Source organism: Crassostrea angulata, chromosome 5, assembly GCF_025612915.1.
Source record: "Crassostrea angulata isolate pt1a10 chromosome 5, ASM2561291v2, whole genome shotgun sequence".
Lineage (NCBI taxonomy): Eukaryota > Metazoa > Mollusca > Bivalvia > Ostreida > Ostreidae > Magallana > Magallana angulata.
In genome coordinates, this window is record NC_069115.1 from 30,757,687 (window position 1) to 30,781,545 (window position 23,859).

General features: G+C 31.6%; 2 protein-coding genes across 3 annotated transcripts; both read left to right on the forward strand.

Moving 5' to 3' along the window:
* Window positions 1–307: 307 nt before the first annotated feature.
* LOC128185302 (uncharacterized) lies at window positions 308–10,496 on the forward strand. Its single transcript, XM_052854932.1, has 8 exons — window positions 308–533; window positions 653–769; window positions 891–984; window positions 1,145–1,254; window positions 7,611–7,661; window positions 8,579–8,647; window positions 8,996–9,058; window positions 9,255–10,496. Exons 1-8 carry the CDS (start codon window positions 308–310, stop codon window positions 9,314–9,316), a joined length of 792 nt encoding a protein of 263 aa, XP_052710892.1. The 3' UTR covers window positions 9,317–10,496.
* Window positions 10,497–13,893: 3,397 nt separating this feature from the next.
* LOC128182856 (N-lysine methyltransferase KMT5A-like) lies at window positions 13,894–21,850 on the forward strand. 2 transcript variants are annotated; one of them, XM_052851614.1, is made up of 4 exons: window positions 13,894–14,327; window positions 17,515–17,650; window positions 19,076–19,271; window positions 21,724–21,850. In XM_052851614.1, the coding sequence occupies exons 1-4, from the start codon at window positions 14,159–14,161 to the stop codon at window positions 21,796–21,798; spliced, it is 576 nt and encodes a 191-aa protein (XP_052707574.1). In that variant the 5' UTR covers window positions 13,894–14,158; the 3' UTR covers window positions 21,799–21,850. The 2 variants fall into 2 exon arrangements, 1 of the variants encoding a protein (XP_052707574.1); XR_008243477.1 differs by lacking the exons at window positions 13,894–14,327; window positions 19,076–19,271; window positions 21,724–21,850 and adding an exon at window positions 16,416–17,319 and having other exon boundaries at window positions 17,515–17,638.
* Window positions 21,851–23,859: the final 2,009 nt, after the last annotated feature.

Here is a 23,859-nt window from a genome sequence, read left to right on the forward strand (position 1 = left end):
TCTATCTTATCAAATGCTGCGTTACAACCAGAATTAAGTTATATAACTATATATCACAGGTTATTTCTATAAGGTAATTAATGCCTAAAACATTCAATGCTCACTCATGTGTGAAAATCACAATTTTAGCTAGGTGGGAATAAGACTTTCAGAATTTTAGCTATGTAGGAATAAACCATACAAAATATTCACAATGGTCTTTTGTGTGTAGGTTATAACAGTGGTGTTAAAAATACCAGAAATATACTCCACGTCTACAGTAATGTGTTATACACTAAAAACAAATTTGCATTCACAACAGGGTTGAATGAATGAGAACAGATACTGCAAAGATGCTGTTGAAAGTGTGGAAAAAGTGTCGTCGTGTCCAACTTCTAAAGAACAATGGGACAAAGCTGCGAGTAAAAAGAGATGTTGGGAAAAGGCATTAAAGCAGACTTGCTCAGCTCCTGAAAAGTTTGTGTATCATTGCGTTATTAACGGATATGGCAATGCAACCTTAGAGGTGTGCGCACCCGAGAGATTAATTTTGGGTAATAATTTTGACTGCTGTAAAATTCATAATTTTCAGTTCTCTCTCTCTCTCTCTCTCTCTCTCTCTCTCTTTTATTGTATATAACCACAAATCATTGCAAATAGTCCTATTTAATAGGGCATTGCACAGAGTTTAATGAGGTCGGTGGAGTTATTCAGGATCAACTGTTAAGTCCATGCATTAACGTGTTACCTAGATGTGATGAATATTATTTGTCATCTGAAGCTTACAAATGTTAAGTATTTGTTTCATTTTTTCCTATATTTGGAGTTTTGAGATCTTTTTAATGCACAGATATAATAATATTTTAATATTTACATATATTATTGTTAATTTGTTTTGTTTTGTTCTCCAGATGAAGGTTGTTATAAGCTTGTTGAAACCAAAAAGTTAAAAACTTCAACATCACAAAATGTAAAACATGAATCTTCAGATGAAACAAGCGGCAGGTAAGATAGTGACTTCTAAAATTTCAAAATGTTCGTATTAGATAAGTTTATATTTAAACCTGTTTTGTAATAGTGTTAAACGCAGGATAATCTTCGTAAAAATCTGAGGAATGGCCAGATGCCACGTTATTAAAACGTTTGTTTTTAAATTGAATTTCAGAGATGAAATTATCATTCCAGTTTTAACTGCTGGAATTTCCTTGTTAGGTGTCGCTGTCCTCGTAATTTTTATTCTCTATGCCAAAAGAAGAAAAATAAATCGTTTGAGAGGTGAGCTAAACTTCTGTGTTAATTATCTATCTTGCCAGGTACATTAGTTTAGTATTACAAACAAACAACGTGCATTATACATGACAAAGTTATTAAGGTATTCAATGTATAACGACCACATTTTGTACCTAATAAATGAATGGTCCAATATTCTTAATCATGATATCATTTTGAAGGTATTATCAAATAAAAATACTCCACCAAAGGAATTTTCAAAATTTTGATTTTGGTCCAACTAATTACACTTGGAATTTTGCATTGAAGTCTATGGGCAACGTATGTTATCTTAAGATATTGTAAAAAGTAACTTAAAATTCGCAAAACTCTCTTGGTTAATACATGCATAAACTTTCTCTTTATTAAAATATGAAATAAAATGAATCATTTACCGCAGATTTTTTGACGAAATTAAGATTTCCTTTTTTTTTCATCAAGGGGAGATAGCTCTTTAAAAAAATTTAGGTGCAAAAAGACCGGCTCCCTATATGTTGTCTGTCATGCGAATTTGGTTCATTTCTCTTTCATAGTTATCTAGCAATACATATTTAACTAGTTTAAAATGGTTTAAAATTGTTCAATATCCCTCCATTATACATTGAATACCTTAACTTGTCGGAGCTCTGCCGTTGTTCATATGTACAAACTATGACATTAAATTACAAAATAGTAATTTGATGGGTTTTTTTTATTAATGTGTATTTTAGTTGTATATGTCTTTGTGTATTTCATACGCAATTTAACAATTTCAATAGAACTTTCATAATTCTATTTCTTATTAGATTTTTCAACTAATCTTAATGACCTTTATTTAAGAAAAAGTAATTTTGATATGCATTTTTGTTGACAAATGATGTATGTATATATTTCGTTTTTAATAAAATATAAATAAAAACATGTTTGCGTACCTCGGTTCATATCTTTTCATTTATATTTAATCTCAGGGCAAGAAAGGGAGTTTTTGGAAGGTACGCGTAGCATCTTTTCTGAGCGTACTCATAGTAAAGTATAACTAGGTGTTTCGTTTAAGACAACGTGCCTACATAATAAAGGCATGCATATTGCTTGACAGTCACGTGACTCTTTGGTTTTGTCATAATGTATTATTTGATATATAATAATGATATAAAATATCTAAAAATATCTAGTACTTTGTGATTGTATGTGTTTTATCCATTAGGTTGTTAGTTTCCTCAAATTGAGCTTTGGCGACGTGATTAACCTCTCTCAAGTTTACAAAACTGATAAATCAGCGGATGTTTTATCGTTTAACTACTTGAATACCATCGGTCACCGTTTGTCCAATAAATATGAAATTCAATATCTAGATAGATTCTATTCGTGTTGCACGATTAAAATTAATACTTTTTTATGGCTGTATTTAAAGTTGAAAATGAGTCTTAAATAAAGAAAAGTTTAAACAGATGCATGATTTGGCCAACACTCAACCCGTGTTCTACCGCTTGATATACTTCTATTGTTACCCGACTCGCATACATATACAAATTTGGTACGGCGATAATGCACGATAGGAAAACGATCGATTGACTTGAACATAAATGTTTGCTATACATGATCGTTTCACAACATCCGCATTATGAGACTCTTTTGCAATAAACGAAGTTGGGTCACATGAGTTACCCGTGTAACTTTTTACTTTCCGCTTAATTTGTGATCCAACAGTTAAACATTTTCAAGTTTTATCCTCAAACTATTCAAAATAATGTAACAAAAGTGTTGTTGTAAACATCTAAAGGACTAATAAAACATAATGTGAAATCTACGACCGAATTCCCAATTGGTCACACATGTGTAATGAATTTGTTAAATGTTTGTTATCATATACTACAAAAGATTAGCAGTCCTGTGAATTTATTCCATCTAAACTGACTTCACTTCTACATGTTTTTGTTTTTTTAAAACATTTTGAATGACACAGTTGTCAATGTCAAATAGAGAAAAAAAACTAACCCACAAAAAAAAATCAAAATAAAATTGTTAATCAGGTGATGACGTATTAGAGTACATTTATCATATATTTTAGAATTTAAACAAACACCATTTACGTCAAATGAAATAAAATTTTAAAATTCTCAGTATAGTGGATAACCCCCCCCCCCCCCCCACACACACACACACAATTTCAATTTAATATTCAATGATGCAAAAAAATGTATTGTTAACTCATAGTATCTGCGTCATTTCGATTAATCCATGACTGTACTAATAGATAAATATTTACTTGCCGTGGTTGTTTATATAAAGCTTATTAGGGTCCATGTTTTACCATGCTCTTTGGGTCTGAAAGGGATTCAATATGCGAAGAATGTGACATCTGATTCAAAATATACAAACAAACACTGTAAGTACCTAAACAAAAAATGTTCTCATTACGAATATGTGTTTTACATGTATATATTTACATGCATGACAGCAATTTAGTATAGAATTTTCTGTTTAGTTATTCATGTACCATAACCTCAGGTATTAAATAGTGTCCCAAAGCAATATGAGTGAATGTTTTATTTTATTTTTATCTGATGTAAAATAGATATGCGAATTCAGGTTTTTATTAAATATTAATTCCCAAGCGTAAGGAAAATCGATTTTAAACTCCTTGTATGCCATTCAAGATTGAATTTTGACTCAATATGTTAATGTATCGCAGCTGGATGATTTTTAATAAAAATACATATACCTTTAAAAGAAGTGAAGTTGAAATAAATGAAAAATGAAATATCAAAAATATTTCATTTATACTTTATCATTTTTTACCCTGAAAAATTCACAGGAACGAAAACTGATTTTTTACGGAGATTTATAATAGGGAATGCTTACATCTTTTTTTTTCCATTTGTAAGTCACCTGGAATACTCACACATTTTTAACGTTACATGTGTCATCCGGGTATGTTGCAACAGACAAGTTTCTGTTTAGCCATCACATTTTTTTTCAAATCTGATAAGCTAGAAGGACAAATAGGCTATTTGTTCGGACGAACTAGCTATTTGTCCGGACGAATTATGTGTTTGTTAGGACGAATTACGATTTGTGCGGACAATAAGGGTATTTGTTCGGACGATTTCTTCAGATCTTGAGATGTATGGAGATGGCCATTCTAGGCAACGCAGGTTTTTCTTAACTGACTTACAAAAAAAAATCGCGCTAGGCCATAACAAAAAATATTACTCCCGCCATTTACAAAATTAATCTTTTGACAGATTTTCAGACTTGAGCTTATATTCTGACAGCAAATTATATCTGATATTGTATCGAAAGATATTTCATATTGGGGCAGCAAAATTGATCTATAAAATGGGGGGATTTAAGCTGTCATTCTACAGTCGGTCAAGTTATTCTTGAATTTGGTCAATCATGTTTTGGCTTATTTGATGGCACTTTGTAAGAATTTTACCAAGCAAAGTTGTACTTAATCGTTATTTCTTACCTTTGACGATATAATATTTGTATCAAGATATCGCAACTCACAAAAATATCAAAGAAGTTTATGTGCATCAGTCGTCCCCTGAGAAAATTCAAACTGTAATTTACATTGTAAAGTTACCTAAAAAAGGTCCAAGACCTCCTCCGCGACAAACATATATATCCCTGAGACCCCCCCCCCCTTCACCCGAGAAACTATTTCTGGATCCATGCATATGCATGTATAAGCACCAATTATATCCACGTAAAGATTCAATTTATCAATCTCTGTTGAACTTCAAAGACGTTCAAAAGTCCTTAAATGGATTTTCGTGCATTATGTACTTACATATTAATATGTTTTTACATAAGATTAGTTGTTTCTAACTTACAACTTGTAATTGATCATCAAAGCTGAAAAACGGTATTTCTTTAATGTCCAACATATGTATTTAATGCATTGTTAATGGTCAAAACACGCCAGAAACATGTATGTATACCCCACTTAATACCGTGTAAACAATATAGTTAACAGTTTGCCGCTCCGTTGAACAAAAATTGCCGTTATCATCGCCGATCCAATGAATGCAGATTGTCGTTTTTAGAATTCAATTCAGTCTCAATTTTTTAAAATCATCTTTTGGCAAAATTATTGAGTCTGCGACCGCCTCTGCCGCCCCTATTCCAACATCCTTGAAATATCAATGACTAGTACATGTATAACATTTAGGTGCTATCATTTGACGAAAAAAAACGACATTTAAGGAGAGGCCCGGGTGGCTTGATCAAAAACCCCGCCCCTCTTCATCATCTACATTATTGCCATATCAGATAGTCTGTAAATTACTCTAAACAATTCTTTTTTTTATACAAATATAGCTAATTCGTCCGAACAAATAACTTATTCGTTCGAACAAATCCTAACTCGTTCGAACAAATTGTAATTCGTTCGAACAAATCCTAATTCGTCCGAACAAATAACTTATTCGTCTGAGCAAATTGTAATTCGTCCGAACAAATCGTAGTTCGTCCAAACAAATCCTAATTCGTCAGAACAAATCCTAATTCGTCCAAACAAATAACTTATTTATCCGAACAAATCGTAATTTGTCCGAACAAAAAACTTATTCGTCCGAACAATTAACATATTCGTCCCAGCAAAATACTAATTCGTTGACATTAAAAATTTTATAATATCTCTCAAATGATCATGGATAAAAAGGCTTACAAAATCACACAAACCATGGATGGATTTTTTATTTACCATTTATGGAAATGAGTTTTTACAGAAATTGTTTGATTTTGGTGATAGTTTTGTAATTGAATGTTTACACAAGGTAAACAATGATTTTTGGAAAGATGTGTTAAATTCATGGTTATGTTTTATTATTACCTATATTGATCACCCAAAGGCAAAAGATAATCTTTCAAATTCTCCGGTGTGGTACAATTCAAAATTACTCATAGCAAATAAATATGTTTTCATAAAAACCTGGTACAAGAATGGTGTAAAGGTCATTCAAGATTTTTATGATGAAAATTGTAATTTTTTTAAGTTATGAAGAATTTAAATGTAAATTCAATCTCAAGAATATGTGTATAATGCAATTAAACAGTGTTAAATCAGCAATTTTTAAGTTTTTTAAAATGTCTGACATTGACAGGACTTCTGTTCAAAGAAATCCTAATCCATGTATACCAAGTGTACACAAATTATTTACAATGTTTTGAATGAAAATGTGGTTGTTCCAATTGCTGTAACCAGATGGAAAACAGATCTAACAGATTATAATGTTGAATATCTTACTGTATATGACATTTTTAAGATTTGTTTTTAAACTACCAAAGATTCTTCTGTACAATGGCTTCAATTTAGAATTTTACACAAAATTCTTCCAGTTGGATACTACCTTATAAAAATCAATATTTAAACTACCGACACATGTGGGTTTTGTAAAAACAATGTGGAACCAATATTACATGTTTTTATTTCCTGTGAGAAAGTACACACCCTGTGGAGTGAACTTAGTTTATACATTTAAAGAAAGACCTCTGAAAGAATTGGATTTAATATGTCTAATATTATACTTGGCCAACTTCCATTGTCATTTCGTAACAAAATAATTACTTTTATAATGCTGTATATGAAACAATATATTTTTTGTTGTCTTATGTCAAATAAGACTCCATGTTTGATTGGTTTTCTTTGTCACTTAAAACTGAAATACAATATTCAAAGATATGCTGCAATACAAACTGGTAAACTACAATATTTTGAAAACTTATGGGATGGTTGGAAAAATATCTTGGCTGCTGATATCTGATTTATTTTTATTACACTGTATCATGAATATTTTTTTTTTGTCTATTCTTAATTTTTTTCCCATGTAAGCAAGTAAACACAAAATAATAAATTTCAGTGTTTATTCATGTGTGTGTGTGTGTGTGTGTGTGTGTGTGTGTGTGTGTGTGTGTGTGTGTATGATTGAATGTCTGTTTTGCATGTCTGTTTCTTTGAAAAAGAAATAAATTATAAAAAAAAAAATACTAATTCGTCCGATAAATAACATTCATCCAAACAAATAGTAACTCGTCCGAACAAATAACTCATTTGTCAAATACCTAATTCGTATAAAATTTCATTTCATCTGGCCCTTCTACGCCGCCGCACGTTTCAAAGAAAAATTGTTGTACATTTTTCATAATTTTGAAAAAAACATCGTTTTAACCCTGAGGTATTTACAGATATTGAGTAATTAGGCAAACTGTGAAATAAAGATTTGTATAATTACTGTATAGTAATTTCAGCCACCGTTTAGTTGACTGAATGGTAGAACTAAATCCTATATCTGTTAATTTGGTCAATGTTGGCGTTGTAAGCAATACTAGTTATGGTCATTTAGCTTCTATTTGATATGTGTTGTTTTTATTTACAGATAAAAAAGGAGTCCAGACGGAAGTACACAAAAAGAAGATACCCACTCTTTGTAAGACGTTAAAAACAATTGTTTGCATTTGAAAATTGTAAATAAAGGAGAGAAAGACTTGCTCTAGGCACTGACAAGATTCTTGCAGTTTTCCCTTTGTATTTCGTTATTTTATTCGTTTGTGTAAAATTTCTATATGTGTCATGACATCATCCCATTCAGAGAGGATTTCATACATCTGCATCTCATACTATATTATAATTTATATATTGCATTTTATTTTAAAGTCATTACCATGTAACAAAAAAGTACAACAATTTAATTATAATAATACTAATAGTGTCAATTCCATTTTCATAATACGAACAATAATATGAATTCTGCATTCAAGCAAATGGAATTCACAATCTAAATCTTCCAGCTATGAATCAAAGAGATTAGATGATTAGACAAAAAAAATCTGATGTAGGGTTGGAGGTAAAACAAAATTATCAAAACCTTTAAACAACCTTATGGAGTAAGGTTTTTACGTTTATTACATAGTTTTTTTTTTATATTTTTAATCTAAATTTAAGTGTCAATGTTTTCCTTTTCCCATTCCTGAGCTTCATTTGTTCGTATTATATTATCACAATTAATGTGGTTTATATCTTGTGTTTTGTAATAGCGTATGTCAAGAACGATCTTGCCAAATATCTTAAAATCTAAGGACTTGATTGTAGAAGTTTTTTCACTGCCATCTAGTACTGAAGAAGTGTCATCAGCAAGATGAATAATTGTCTTTGCCATGTTTATGCAGGCTTCCTATATTCTTTATGTTTTCCGAAACAACAATTATATTAACTCTACCGGCAGCGGCTTTTACTTTATTTTCATCGTGTTTTGTCCTGTCATTTGAGAAGGAATGGAAAATGCAAGAAAAAAGTACTAATGAAAATACAATATCTAATCATAACATATATTCATTTATTTTTTAGTCATTACAGATATAGAATCAGAGGAAAATTCAGATCAACAGCTTCGGAACAAACCAATCTTAAGTTCCGGTACATCTAAAGTTGTTCAACCTTGAGTCAATTACTATTTATATCACAATACTGAGATACTGCTCTTTTATAGGCTAAATGATAAAGTTTAGCAAAGCTTATATAATTAAATGTCGTTAATAAAACAACTGTCGTGTTATATTTCAAATTCAACTATTTACTTTTCTAAATTAACCAAGTGAAAGAGCAGTATTGCAGCTACTATAATTAACATAATTGTTATAAAATCCATTTCTTTACAATACAAATTAAATTTATTCATATTAGTAATATTCTATGATATTTTTCATCCAAAAATATATTTACTAAATTGATTTATCAATTGTTACTAGTAAAATTAAATTACAGATTGTAGAAATGATGGCTCAGAAGTGATGCCAGAAAGGCAAAGTCTAATAGGGGAAGTTCATGGTATGTTTTTTTTTTATTTATTGTCCTAGACATCAGGTTTGACCAATCAGCAATCAATATTACCGAATAAAATGTCGTCATTAACCATTGGATCCGCACCCGCAATTAATTTATATCACTATATACAATTATACAATTTAATTGACTTTCGCTAAATTTAAAATTGTCATTAAGAAGGATTTTTTTTTATTTTCAGACCAAAATACGTTGGGTGTCTCTAAAGTTAAGCGAAGACAACATTCGGCCGAGAGCATGTAGTAGAAAAAAGAGCCGCTGGATTGCCGATAATTTAGATGAAAAAATACCAGTACCTTTATGTACATGTAGTACCGGTATATTGTAAATTCAATCAGCCAGACATCTTATTTGGATTTATATCTAAATATGTGTTCCTGTTGCATACAGCCAGTTTCATCTAGTTATCCGTATGTGTTCTTTATGTCCTTATTTTGTTGTTTAAGGTAGTGCAAAACAGATAAGCTAAATTTTTCCCATAATTTAATTTTTCTGATAATTTTATATTTCTTTCTTTGGAATGGAATTTTTTTATACTTTGAATTTGAAAAAAAATCCGACCTCACAATTTTTGCCCACATCGCCCAAAACCTACCATTGAAATCTCCTTTCAGTGGACAGTAAAATGAAATAGTCATTGTTATAATTTTCTATGCCATTAAGTTATTTTTAAAGATATTACAAATATTTGTTCTGCTATTTAAACAGGAGACCATCCTGTTACTTAAAGATACTGAAATAAATTCTAACTAGTAACTTAAGATAATTTCTTATGCAATATAATGTAAAACTAGACGAAAATTTGCAGTACTTAACGGTATCTAAAAAGAAAATGTATAATTCAAATTTGAATATAATTTAACAGTATGATTGGCATGACCGTGTAATTGAAATATATCAAAATAAAGACAATTTAACCATTGGTTTTAGATTAATTAAGGTTTAAGTATGTTTGACGGAGGTATAAATTGATAAAAATCCTCGATGAAATAAGTCATCATATTTGACCTTTGACCTGTTGATATGACCTTGAAATTTGTTTGACATAAAGCCTAAATACTGTTGGTGGTCAAGTACAAATTTCAGGTTCTTACTTTCAAAAGAACACAAGTTACGCATTTTAAAATGATTTAAGGCTAAATTGCACAAAAATCATATGAACACCATCCAAATGTATGTTTCAAAATATTCGAAATACGTTTCATCCTTTATTATTTTTTTTTGAAAAGAAAGGCACTGTATATATTTCATTTGTCATTTATGAATAAAAAATAGGATACTTATAGCTATCCTACTTCACTGAGAGTGAGAATTTAAAACACAATTTTAAGGTGTTCATTAACAAATCATGTTCCGATACATTTAAGCTTTTGTTATCCAACATCATGAAAGAATTTCTCCCTCAAACAGTAAAATGTAGACACCTTTTATTTACTAGATCTTAGTTTTCCATATGAGATATGTGTATCTAATTGTTAATGAATTTATTGTTTTTTACATTTAAAATGTTACATGTACATTCAATCATATTTTGTATTATTAAAGGTTTGTTTTAATTCATATCATTGTTTTAAGATTTTTCTATCTATCAGAGTGAACACTTAGGAGTTATGTTAAGTGTATACATCAAATTGGTGGGAGAATGTCGGAAGAAAAACCTTTTTAGGCCCAGCAATTGCTTAAATTAAAGCTATAATATCTAATGGGGTCAGGATCCTCGTTTAATTTCATCGGACTTTATTATTTTTTTTTACTAATTGTTTAACTACAATTAAAACAAAGGGACTAAATATGTAGTACATTTTACACACTGATTGATATTAACAGTTAAATATGTACAGAATGACTGTAAGCAGAGACATGAATAAAATGCTATTTAGTATGTCTCTGCTGTAAAAGACGTTTCATCGAAATTTTGCAGGTTACGAGGGTCAATTAAAAAATACGAAGATTTTTGTCATAGCTATATTACTTAACGTCATATCATTACTTAATTTGGTAGACATAATTAAGCAATAGTTTCAAACAATTTGCAAGAAAAAAAAATTAATGAATTCCTTTATTTCTAAGAATTATTTAGAATCTAATCCTGCAAAAATGAGGTCACGGCGCACGGTCAAAATTTGTGTTATGTCAACAATAAACCATATAATGTTGAAAGTAATATCTCTATAAATTGGCCTTAAAACCAAATAATATTGAAACCTCAAATTAAGTTTTGTCTTGGTATTCTATGTTCCAAATAATGACGGGATATACTGTTTCGTCGAACAGATATTAGTAACTAAAGACATATAGTCCTCTTTAGAATTGACTAAAAACATCGACGTCACCGGACGTCACGGCGCAACGAGAAGTACACACAAAATGGATATAACTCAGGAAAAAGCCGATACAAGCTGTGAAAATGCTCAATGGTTCAAAAAATAAGTCAACAATTATTTGCAAGTTTGTGTTTAACTGTAATAAATTTTGTGGGGGTGGTGGTAATTGTATTTTGAATATAAAACAGTCCGAAAAAGAGTAGAATGTCTGTAAATATCTGTAAATATTTGGTCAAAAAATAAGTAACGTCAACCGACCTTCAGGGTTGTCCTTACTGTAAACTAAGAGATACACGGTTAGAAAATGAAAAATTTAAAGAACTAACTTATGATTCGCGAACAAAAGTGTGCAAATAATACATTAAGTGGTTCAATGCCATTTTAAATTGTAAGGAGAAAGGCACAAGAGAATAAGCGTGATATAAAGATGGGGTATATCTATAAACTGTGCGTGTTTAATCTTGACGTCATGTTTTGAACGTTACCGTGCGCCGTGGTGACAAAACATGTTGTTTTTAAAAAAGGGTAACAAAAATATCGTTTCATCAAATGGACTAAAACTTCGCATACCAATAACATAAGTGTTTGTGCACAGATTAATCTGTTAAGTATGACTTACATGAAATATATATGATAGACAGCCACATTGTCTTCGTATTTTTTGATTGACCCTCGTATAAATGGTATATTTGTTTACTTTTTGGTGAATTTCAATGGGTTTTTTTTCCCAAGGAAGTTAGATTCTCAATAATTTCCGAAGAGCCCTCGTATGAACATGCACATTGACATTGGTGTTTCCGTATGTCGACTTCACTGCTGCGTATCATGTATCAATGTATCATTAAAGGTTTGTTTTAATTCATATCATTGTTTTAAGATTATTCTATCCATCAGAGTGAACACTTAGGAGTTATGTTAAGTGTATACATCAAATTGGTGGGAGAATGTCGGAAGAAAAACCTTTTTAGGCCCAGCAATTGCTTAAATTAAAGCTATAATATCTAAAGGGGCCAGGATCCTCATTTAATTTTATCGGACTTTTTTTTTTACTAATTGTTTAACTACAATTAAAACAAAGGGACTAAATATCTAATACTTTTTACACACTGATTGATATCAACAGTTGTTAAATGTGTACAGAATGACTGTAAGCAGAGACATGAATAAAATGCTATTTAGTATGTCTCTGCTGTAAAAGACGTTTCATAGAAATTTTGCAGGTTAAAAATGGTATATTTGTTTACTTTTTGGTGAATTTTAATGGGTTTTTTTCACAAGGAAGTTAGATTCTCAATAATTTCCGAAGAGCCCTCGTAGGAACATGCACATTGACATTGGTGTTTCCGTATGTCGACTTCACTGCTGCGATGGAAGCGGCTCCACATATTTCACAAGTTGGTCATGCAATGCAATCCGCAAATTTATACAATTGAGTATTAATCCGGTAAGGCAGACATATACAATAAAAATGATAAGGCCTTGAAACACCAAAACGGGGAAGGAGCAAACAAAATATCACTTATACCCATATATATGTATATGACATTGGAATTCCATGCAACCTTCAAAACCGGTAACTTTAAACGGCATGCCTTAATTCGAAAGTATAAGCTTAACATTATATATATATATATATATATATATATATATATATATATATATATATATATATATATATATATATTAGGGATGTCAACGAGTACCCGGTTAACCGGGTACTCGATCGAACGTCCGGGTATCGAATACTAAAATCGGTACTCGGTTACTCGGATGCATTTTTTTTTGATATTTCTAAGTTTATTTAATAATGCATTAAAACATCGGTTTTAAAACTTAAAATGTCCATTGCACTTGTACATACAGAAATCAGGATTTCCTACGCCTCTAAATATGCTAAATGACCGTTATCGCCTGTGGCAGTGTTTATATAGTAATAATCGTGACCAAGCACCTGTTACCTAGCCTTTTCACATTTGGCTGTCTCCTACCATTATTTTAGGCTTACTTTAATGATTTTTTTTTCACTAAACATCGTTTATATAGTCTATTATATAAATTAGATAGCACACAGTAGAGAAATTGAACTGACCTAAAATGCCGCCACCGACTTCAAAGGTCTGGAAATATTTTAAAAGAACTGAAGACCAAGGTTTTACAGTTATCAATGTACTTGTTCATATTTATTTACACTTTTACCGAGTACCCGGGTACTCGATCGGAAAAACGTCCGAGTAACCGAGTACTAAAAATGGACCGATTTGACATCCCTAATATATATATATATATATATATATATATATATATATATATATATATATATATATATATATATATATATTAATATATAAAGTCAAAAGAAGATATATATATGTATATATATATATATATATATATATATATATATATATATATATATATATATATATATATATATATATATATATATGTGTGTGTGTGTGTGTGTGTGTGTGTGTGTGTGTGTGTGTGTGTGTGTGTGTGTGTGTGTGCGTGTGTGGTTCTGCCAAACTGGGGGCCTGCCTCAGATACGCAAGTCGTAAAATGGGGACCTCAAATAGTCTGGGGACTTGATTTAAGTCCCCATATTTTTTTATTGCTTAAATCAAAAAAATAGCATGTTCTAAACCTAAAAAATATCGAAAAGTATCTAGTCCCATTTTCGGGTTTTCATCAGACATGTGATTACACAGATACCGTGCGGATTGTAGTTGCCATCTTCACTTACGCACCTCTGACGATACACATGTTCGAAATGCGCATGCGCGTGTGTATAGAAAACGGAAATGCCATTTTGTTGAAGCGGGGGAAAAGTATGTCGAGAAGAAGTCGGAGGGAACGGGGAAGGCTAGGTCAACATGGTCAAAGAATCATTGACCGGGATGCCTTTTATATTAAAGAAACTCCGAATAAAGGTATGTTGATTACATGTTTCGATGACATTTGTGATGTAAACTTGAAATACGATGTGCCGTGGAAGGGGGGGGGGGTACTCGCACTCGGTGATTTTCTTCCATAACGATTTGCATAACATTAGAAATGAAAATCTTATTAAGACGGGTTGTATAGTGAACTTTCCGAGAAATGCACAATGTATACTTTTTAAAATCCCCTTGCAAATCATGAAAGAAATATCTTTGTGCATAACGCTCAAGTGCGATCCAGGATTTTTTCTCGGTTGTATGCTAGGCCTAGTTTTCCCCGGGGTTGGGGCGGAGGGTTCCAAGGCATAAATTTGGTCATCTTACTGTGTAAATTTAAGAAATTTTAATTTTCCAGGGGGGAATAGGCCTTAGAAATTTATTTAAAACGTTTAAAAATTGTGAACATACCACATCTATCTTTAGTTTGTCCAAAGATATTTATGCAGTACATTTGGACAGTTTTTAATAGAAATACACATACCTGTGATAAAGGTGCAATTAAAATAGATAAAAGGGAAAATAGTCAAGATAATTTAATTGAAACAATATCATTTGTCACTCAGAAAAATTCACAGGAACAAAACTTATTTCTTATGGCTTATACAGCTCCAACACAATCTCCTGATTTAGCTATACTGGTGTGCGAACAGTTGTCGCCGAGTACTTTTTCTCGCAAGTACATTGTGAAGTCATTTTATCAAAACAAAAAATAATACCGGTATATGAAAAATGATGTCGCAATGTACTGGCGAGAAATGGTACTTGGCGAGAATTGGTCGCACGCCAGTATAGCTTCAAAAACTTAAGTAGATAATAAAGCTATTCAGAATAGCTTGGTTTAGTTATTTTGACATACAATTTTCATATATGTGTATTTTTTTCAGCATGTAAACAAAATCGCTTTTTAGAGCAGTGATAGTTTTCAACTTTGAACTGTGTCTGTAAACAATGCAATGTAAAGATTACGGGTACTCATCAATTTGTGTCTCTTTCATAGACTTTGCATTCAAACTTCTAAAAGTTTTGGGGCAATTGTATAATGGCCTCACAGTTACTTCTTGCATGAGATATAAAAAGAAGGTCAGTTATGGTAAACAAGATAATTATAGGGTCAAATGGGGAATGTTGACATCCATTCGGAAGTCACTTTAAATACCGCACAGAATTTTCAACATTATCATGCGGGTCACTTTGCAGTACAAAATCCCCACAGACATCATATTTTTTAGCTGTGTGTTGAAACCTGATAAGCTAGTGGGGGTGTTTCAAAGGAGAAAACTTGGAAATTTTTCATACTGTTGAATGAATGTCATTAGTTTTGAACCCAGAGGTTTTAACAAATATCAAGTAAATAAGCAAAATGTGAATCAAGGATATCTTTAGACAGAGATAACAAATCTAATGTTAAAAGCATGCAATGATCACCTTTGACCTTCAATTGTATTTAAAAATCTCATTGTTAACAATATTTTTGAGTTCCTATTGAGATAAATAAAATAATTATATATTTAGTGAAATAAAAACCGTTGCAAACTGGGTTTTTTTTAATCTCAAAAGATATGTAACATTTTCATTGATAACAATACAGCATACATCCTATTTATTAGCTTTTATTTATAGTGCTTCATTTAAATGAATTGAACACAATTTGTTATGGATTCAATTATTTGCCGATCATCAGTTTGTAAGAGACAACCGATTGACCGATTAATCAATTATCATTTCCGACCAATTTGACAACACTAGAAGTGATGGATCATGACCAATCCCGCTGGTTTGAATCAAATTGCACGAATAAATATATATTTTTTATGGTTCTCAACTCTCAGAAAATAATGACAAGACTATAGATTCTGCGGAGGGGGCTTCTTGCGATTTTACGCGGATATTAATTCCTCCATTTAATTAGGAATCTATGGTATTTGGGCAAGGGAAAGAAAGCTTGCCGGGCGTTCTTCATGTTTTTGGACCGAGACCAAATATCGCCCATATTTTAAGACGTTATCATGTATTTTGTTTATCCTGTAACATAATATCACATTTTGCATCTCAAATAAGCTTGATTCGTCAGATTTTGCTGCCTATCTGCAGTTGAAACCATGACACCATGGCGTAAACCAAGCAAGAAAAATGATGTCATAGTGTATTTGAACGTTAGTTAAATGCATGAGGCTATATTGGGGCATTTACCAATATAGCTTTGGTTTATTGGGTTACCTTTATTTGGTCAATGCAAGAAGTAGTTGCAGGATAAAATATTTTAATTCAATTTGATGGTTTACATATTGATAGGTCCCATGTTGATTTCAAGGGTCTAGAAACCCTAAAAATGTTTAGAAAAAAGTAAGGAAACAATGAAATTATCTTGGGAACTTTGTAAAAATATATAGGCCCTAATGATTAAGTACAACAAAAATATTCTGCAAAATATTTTAAATTTAAGGAAAAAATGTTTTCCACACATTAGACCAATCCTAAAAATTGTTTATATTATTAACAATTAGATACAATAAAGTGATTTTGAACTAGGTTGCATTGGAATAACATCTTTTTTGTATAATTTGAGGAACCCATTCTTGTATATAATTTAAAAATTGATCATTTTACTACATAAAATAGTAAAATGTTTGTCAGATGCCTAAGGGGCTGTTAAAATGCAGTGTTTGTCAGATGCCTAAGGGGCTGTGAAAAATGCAGTGATATCATGATTCTGTTAATTTGTGAAGGTATAAATAATTTCTTAACCTAACAATTTGTACATGGAAACAGTCTGTCAATATTCCAACATTTGAATTCTATTTAGTATTTCTGAGTATAGTTTGAACTTGTTTGTAATTGTGAAATTCAATGATTTTAGGGTTTGTATTGAGACTTTGTTTTAGGATAAAGATAGAAGAGAACAACTGATTGTGTTTAACAGGGTTAATTCTGGGATAATTCAAAACACCCTAACTAATGTTTCTACATCTACAGTTTCTTGAGTGTAAGCTTCTGAATTAAAATCTGAATGGATAATCATAAACCTCAAAATCCGAAAAAGCTAGACCATTATTTTGTAACTCGCAAAAGTTGGCAACCACATGTCTCTTTTAGCGCACAATTTCATTTTTTAATTTGCATACAGCAAGTATATCTTGTAAATTTCAACCCCTAATAGAAGTTCTTTATTTATTTTCAGGAAGAGGTGTATTTACAAAGAAAGAATTTGGACAAAATGAATTCCTATTACCGTATGAAGGAGAGTTATTAGAGAAAGAACCAGATGTAGATGACACATATATTTTTGAATTTACATTCAAAGGAAAGCCTTGTTGGTAAGAAATTTTTGCTGCTTAATTTGTACATCATGTTCACCATGTTTAATTGTTTATGTTAAGAATACAAGGGCTTGGTTGCTGGAGAATGAGTTTCTAGATATTTGTTGAAGGAAAAATTGATTAAAATTGGTAATCTAAGGTGTGTGTATTGCAAAAAATAAATTCACTGAAAACCCCAGTCTCAATCATGTTAAAAAGTATATTCAATGTAAATTAGAAAAGTAAAAGGACGACACCGGCCGTCTTGGATTTATAGGAGGTCCTCACTTCAAGCTAGTGATAGGAATCGGTGAGATTTTCATAATCAATAATCGACTCTCTGCAACTAACTTATTATCGATAATAATCAAAATTTGTCATATTTTTTAGTTAAGTATTAAAAAAATGTAAAGAAACAAGATACAATTAACTGACTTGTTAATAGGCCTTTGATATTTCAATTTATTTAATATTTCTTGCCATAAAAATGCTGTATTCAAAAGATGTTCTTTAGTAGCTAGACGGTTCAACACTTAATTTCTTGAAACAAAAAATGTCCAAACAAGAGATTGTGCTTTATTTCACGGGTAGGGATAGCGCACGTCTGACATATCAGCCATTTTTAAACCGCAGCTCTTTTTTGGTGTATTGATAGTTCGGGTCTCAAATATTCTGCTATATGATATGCGCTTGTTGAGAGGGAAATAAAAACCCAACCAATTAATTGTAATGAAACTTTTTATAATCGAGCACTTAGAATGCGGTAATAATCTACTAATTTTAGATTATAATCAATGATTAGAACATCACTACTTCAACATATGTTTTTAAACAAGTTCTATATTAATATCTCCAACGATTTCTGATGAGATCTAGGTGGGAAAATGATCAAATGAATTATCCCTATCGTCTATCTACATCTGTCTGTCGCATAATAAACACATCGTTCCAAAATGTACTAGATACTTGCCAAACTTATCGAAAGCAATAGGAAGGTTACTTTTGAGGGACGTAAATTCTCCATATAATCACTGAGATGTTCTGAAAACGTATGATAAATCCAGAGAGAGCAAAAATCTGTGGGCTGTGTGAGAAACCTCTTGGTTTATTGTATTTTTTTGGATCTCCTCAGTGATTACCGGTACATGGATAGTTTGCATCAACCTCCGTTGCTTTCAATAAGTCTAGCGAGTATCGTAATGTATCAGAAAATCTTTACCAATACACAGCCCTAGTAAACTGTGATTATCTAGCTCTAAAAATGTTTCAGTATACCCCTTTACGTATATAAAGCCTTGTTTTTATATTTTATTACATACACATATATATGTAGAACTTATGAAGTGATTTGCAATTTTAGATATTTTGTCTTCATATCTTTCACTGTGACAATACCAGTTATGCAAGGTTCAAATTTATGTTGCTTATTTTATTTTCATCAAGGGTTGATGCTTCAAAAGAAGATGGATCATTTGGACGTCTGTTAAATGATGATCATATCCATCCAAATTGTAGACCAAAAGTGATGGAGATTGATGAAAAGCCAGTCATTTGTTTTTTCTCTCTAAGGCCATTATCCTCTAATACAGAACTGGTATATGACTATGGCCCAGGGAACATCTATCCTTGGAGAGGAAAGGTAATTACTCCATTGCATATGTTCATTGTGGAAGTTTTTGTGATTTAATAGTCGATGAAAGATTTTCACATGTTGATGTTTAAATTTATATGTATTTTACACTTTAAGTAATCATAATTATACCAACACTTTGTAAAGAATGTTCAGGGTTATTGTTGTTACCCCTGTTAGTATGTCTGTCAATCTTTTTTTTGAAAATCTTGATATTGCTTGCTCTTACTGTCTGCACTGTTTCTGAGAAGGCAACTTTTAAACCTTTGATATGCCTGACGTCATAAAGTCAGGCAAAAACTACCAGATATAGCATGTGGCCTTCTTTTTTTGCTGTCCAATGACAACATGTATTTTTTTTCTGTAGATGTCCAAAAGAGGTGCATGTAATACACATCCTTAAAACGTTTACATTTTTTGTGCATTATATTCTGTTATTTGTTTTCTTACAGGTTGTAACTCATTATCATTAGACTACTGTGGTAATATTATTTGAATTTGTGAGGGCCAATTTTCATGAACTATGGGTTATTGCTCATTTTTGGGGGTGAAATTTCATAGATGCATCGGTTTTCAGTTTTAGTATGATGACTTACCCAGGTACTCTTTCAAAATGTGTTTTCGTCAAGAGTGTAAATTTGTGGGGGAGTGCTACACACAAATACTGCAAATATTTAGCCACCACAAATTCTAATGATTCCACAGTACTTGTCCTTTGGAGTAAAGTCAATCTATTTACAATCTAGACTGTCTTATGTGACAATCCAACATTAATCATTATTAACTTAGTACATTGCTTCAAATAGATAAAATATTATGTACGGTATCTTTTATCTTAAAACTAGGATTTAATTATTAGCTGTATTTTAAAATTCATGGCCATTAGGCCACATAAAATTACTTTTTAGATTCTCACCCCCGCCCACCTCTCTGAAAATGACCCGCTCCATTGTATTTCAGGGAAAAAATATCAAGCTCGGTACATACAAACATTGCAATGGCTGCTTAACATGGATAAACGTTCGATTCCAGTCATGTTTTTATAATAAGGATACAAATGTCTTTCTGCATGTGCAGTTAAGTTGAAATTAAAAGATTACAAATGGGTTTGTATACTCATATTAGCATTAACAATTTAAATATTTCAGGAATAGAGCAGTTGTAATTTCTAGGACATGAATGGTGAAAATAATAGTTTTTAAAAGATAATATAAAATAAATCCACCCATCCGCCCCATTATTTAATCCAAATCAGGATGAGAATCTAGATACCGAGGGTTCCACTTAATCTGATAGTCAATTTGCCCGAGAAAAATTATCAGATTAACCATGCAATTATAAGATTAGCCGGTTTAGCATTTTTGTTGTCTTTGATATTGGTATAGAATAAGATATAACTTGTTTCAAGACATAATTTATCAATGAAAAATATGTTATGTGGGTCTTGATATGGTCGCATAAGACAGAGAGTTGCTATGGCAGTCTAGACTGTATATGACAATTTGAAAGCTATATATGCAGTAGCAGTCTAAATCCTGCTGAATTTAAAGTTTTTAAGCATTGTGAAGAGTTTTTTTTTCTTTTGATTATATTTGCATGAGTTTATTTTTTTTATCTGATTAACCAATTGCTCAATTTTGAATTGTTTCCATCATGTTGAGTAACATTACTACTTTGGGGACTTGCACAATGAATATAGAATTCACTAAACTGAGGACTTAATACGCACAGTAAAACTTGAGGATTGGCACATAAATATAGTATACACTAAACTGAGGACCTAATACACATGGTACAACTTTGGGGACTTACACATAAATATAGTATACACTAAACTGAGGACCTAATACACACGGTACAACTTTGGGACTTACACATAAATATAATATACACTTAACTGAGGACCTAATACACACGGTACAACTTTGGGGACTTACACATAAATATAGTATACACTAAACTGAGGACCTGATACACACGGTACAGCTATGGGGACTTGCACTTGAATAATTTGTGTTATGTACCAGGTAATTAACTAGTTACCAATTATCACCCTTGATATAAATCCCTCCAGTTCATTTTAAGTTGCGTCAATTTAATCAGTTACCATTAAGACATGTAAAAAAGATTCAGTTGTCCACTTTGTTGTATTGCAAGCATACAGCTGCTATTAGAAGTCAGACATACATGTCTATTTACAATAAATTGTGTAACATTGAAAAAAATGGAAGTAATGAAGAATAAAGACTTCAGGGATTTACCGGTATATTCACAACTATTCGATTGCTTGGGGCACGTAAAATCTTATTAGAAGCAAGTGAAACTAGGAACTTCATTGACCAATTGGTTAAGTGAAAATTCAAATAGAAATATTAATAAAATATATTTTGTCAGCTTCAAAATAAACTTTCACTATACAACTTTGCAATCGGATACTCAAAAAGACCCCTGTCGATTTTAGATATTCGGATACTCAAAAAGACCCCTGTCGATTTTAGATAAGTCCTCTTTATTAATTTACATAATTAGCTATTAAATTTGATTTTTTCTTACCATGCCAGTTAAATAAATAAAGCCCTCATCTTATAATTATGTTGCATTCTTTTTTAAAACTGTTTATCGTGATTGGTTAGACAACCTTGATTAATTTTATTTTTGTCCAAAAGTGACATACATATATTCTTTTTTTTAGTTCGGAATGCTACGAAATCACCAGAAAAACTTAACAGCAGTGTACCTAGGAATGCCACAGATTCTCTAGAAAAACCTGACAGCTGTGTACCTGGGAGTGCTACAGATTCTTCAGAGAAACCTGACAGCAGTGTACCCGGGAATGCCACATATTCTTCAGAGAAACTTGACAGCAGTGTACCTGAGAATGCCACATATTCTCCAGAGAAACTTGACAGCAGTGTACCTGAGAATGCCACAGATTCTCCAGAGAAACCTGACAGCCGTGTTCCTGGGAATGCCAAAGATTCTCCAGAAAAAGTTAACAGCAGTGTACCTGAGAATGCCACATATTCTCCAGAGAAACTTGACAGCAGTGTACCTGAGAATGACACTGATCCTCCAGAGAAACTTGACAGCAGTGTACCTGGGAATGCCAAAGATTTTCCAGAAAAAGTTGACAGCAGTGTACCTGGGAGTACTAGGGATTCTTCAGAGAAACCTGACAGCAGTGTACCCGGGAATGCCACATATTCTCCAGAGAAACTTAACAGCAATGTACCTGTGAATGCCACAGATTCTCCAGAGAAACTTGACAGCTGTGTACCTGGGAATGCAAAGGATTTTCCAGAGAAACCTGACAGCAGTGTACCTTGGAATGCCACGGATTCTCCAGAGAAACCTTACAGCTGTGTACCCGGGAATGCCAAGGATTCTCCAGAGAAACTTGACAGCTTTATACACCATGATTTTGTTGGTGATGATGATGAGTTTTCTTTTTCGGATTCCAATGATTCTGATTATTTACCTTCAGAAGATACTGATCAGTAAGTAGACACTTCAAAAAACGGAATTTTGCAGATTCTTTTTTTTCTACCTGATCATTATTTTTAAGAATAGGTTCTGTAAAGTCTATAAAGGATTGTATAAAAATAAGAGTATAATTAATGATTTGAATTTTATACAGAATTGGGTTCATCAGTCTTAATTTGTTGTTTAGTAATCACTATAAAAATTAACATACCTATAGCAAATTCAATATTATTTATATTTATAAATTTATTGGTTAAAGTACACCAGTACTTAACTTTTTAGAAACAGAGTTTTGCTATTTGTCAGATGGAATTAATGCAATTCCTTTTTATAGGGGTTCTAGTGATACAGATGACAATGCAGTTTGTTCCTTCCTACATTTAAAAGATTCATCCAATCCTTCCGATTATGTCAGTGACAGTAATGATTCTGAGAAAAGTATTGATGTTCCAATATCTATCCCTTTTGAAACTAGGTATGTACAAAAACAAGAATATGCTGTAGATTCCTTATTTTCAGCTAATACCCTGATCATCCGTCACTTAATACCCTGATCATCCGTCACTTCTGGTCTGCTAAAATGGCATTTTTGGAAAACTGTTTTTAAAAAATTTCAAATTAAAAATTTGGATTTTTTTTCTTCATCAAAATGTGTTTTAAACTTACCAAATTTGATTATGGGCAGGTTGTCCGTCACTTCTGAATGTCACTGGAAGTGATTCCAACACATTGCAGAGATATTGCCTCTTAAAAATGACCTTTTTTGGAAATCTTAATTCTGCAGTGTTGGGCCAAAAATTAGTCTGAGAAAATTAATATAGTAACTTGTACCAAATCTGATTCAGAATAATTGTTAATTTGCACCTAGTAAAATGATTTGTTTTATATTAAACCTTTTAATTTCCAGTTTTTGTTAAGTAATGCATAAAATCATTCGGGCTTTTAGTTAAGCCCTTCTTAAGATTTTTGGATTTTAGTAAAATTATTGTATTTGTTATGATTTTGCCCAATTAAGGTGGATTTATTAAATTTTAGAAATGAAATAATGTCAACAAATTAGTTGAACCCTGTCATTAATTCATAATCAAACAGAAAACCTATTTGTTGCTCGCAA

Bases quoted from the DNA above. Each gene is read 5' to 3' on its own strand.
- LOC128185302 (XM_052854932.1), top strand. From the start codon at position 308: ATGAATGAGAACAGATACTGCAAAGATGCTGTTGAAAGTGTGGAAAAA. The intron at 534-652 runs GTAATAATTTTG...CCTATTTAATAG, and splicing joins ACCCGAGAGATTAATTTTGG to GGCATTGCACAGAGTTTAAT. The intron at 1,255-7,610 runs GTGAGCTAAACT...TTTTATTTACAG, and splicing joins AAAAATAAATCGTTTGAGAG to ATAAAAAAGGAGTCCAGACG.
- LOC128182856 (XM_052851614.1), top strand. From the start codon at position 14,159: ATGTTCGAAATGCGCATGCGCGTGTGTATAGAAAACGGAAATGCCATT. The intron at 14,328-17,514 runs GTATGTTGATTA...ATTTATTTTCAG, and splicing joins TAAAGAAACTCCGAATAAAG to GAAGAGGTGTATTTACAAAG. The intron at 19,272-21,723 runs GTAATTACTCCA...TGTCGATTTTAG, and splicing joins TCTATCCTTGGAGAGGAAAG to ATATTCGGATACTCAAAAAG.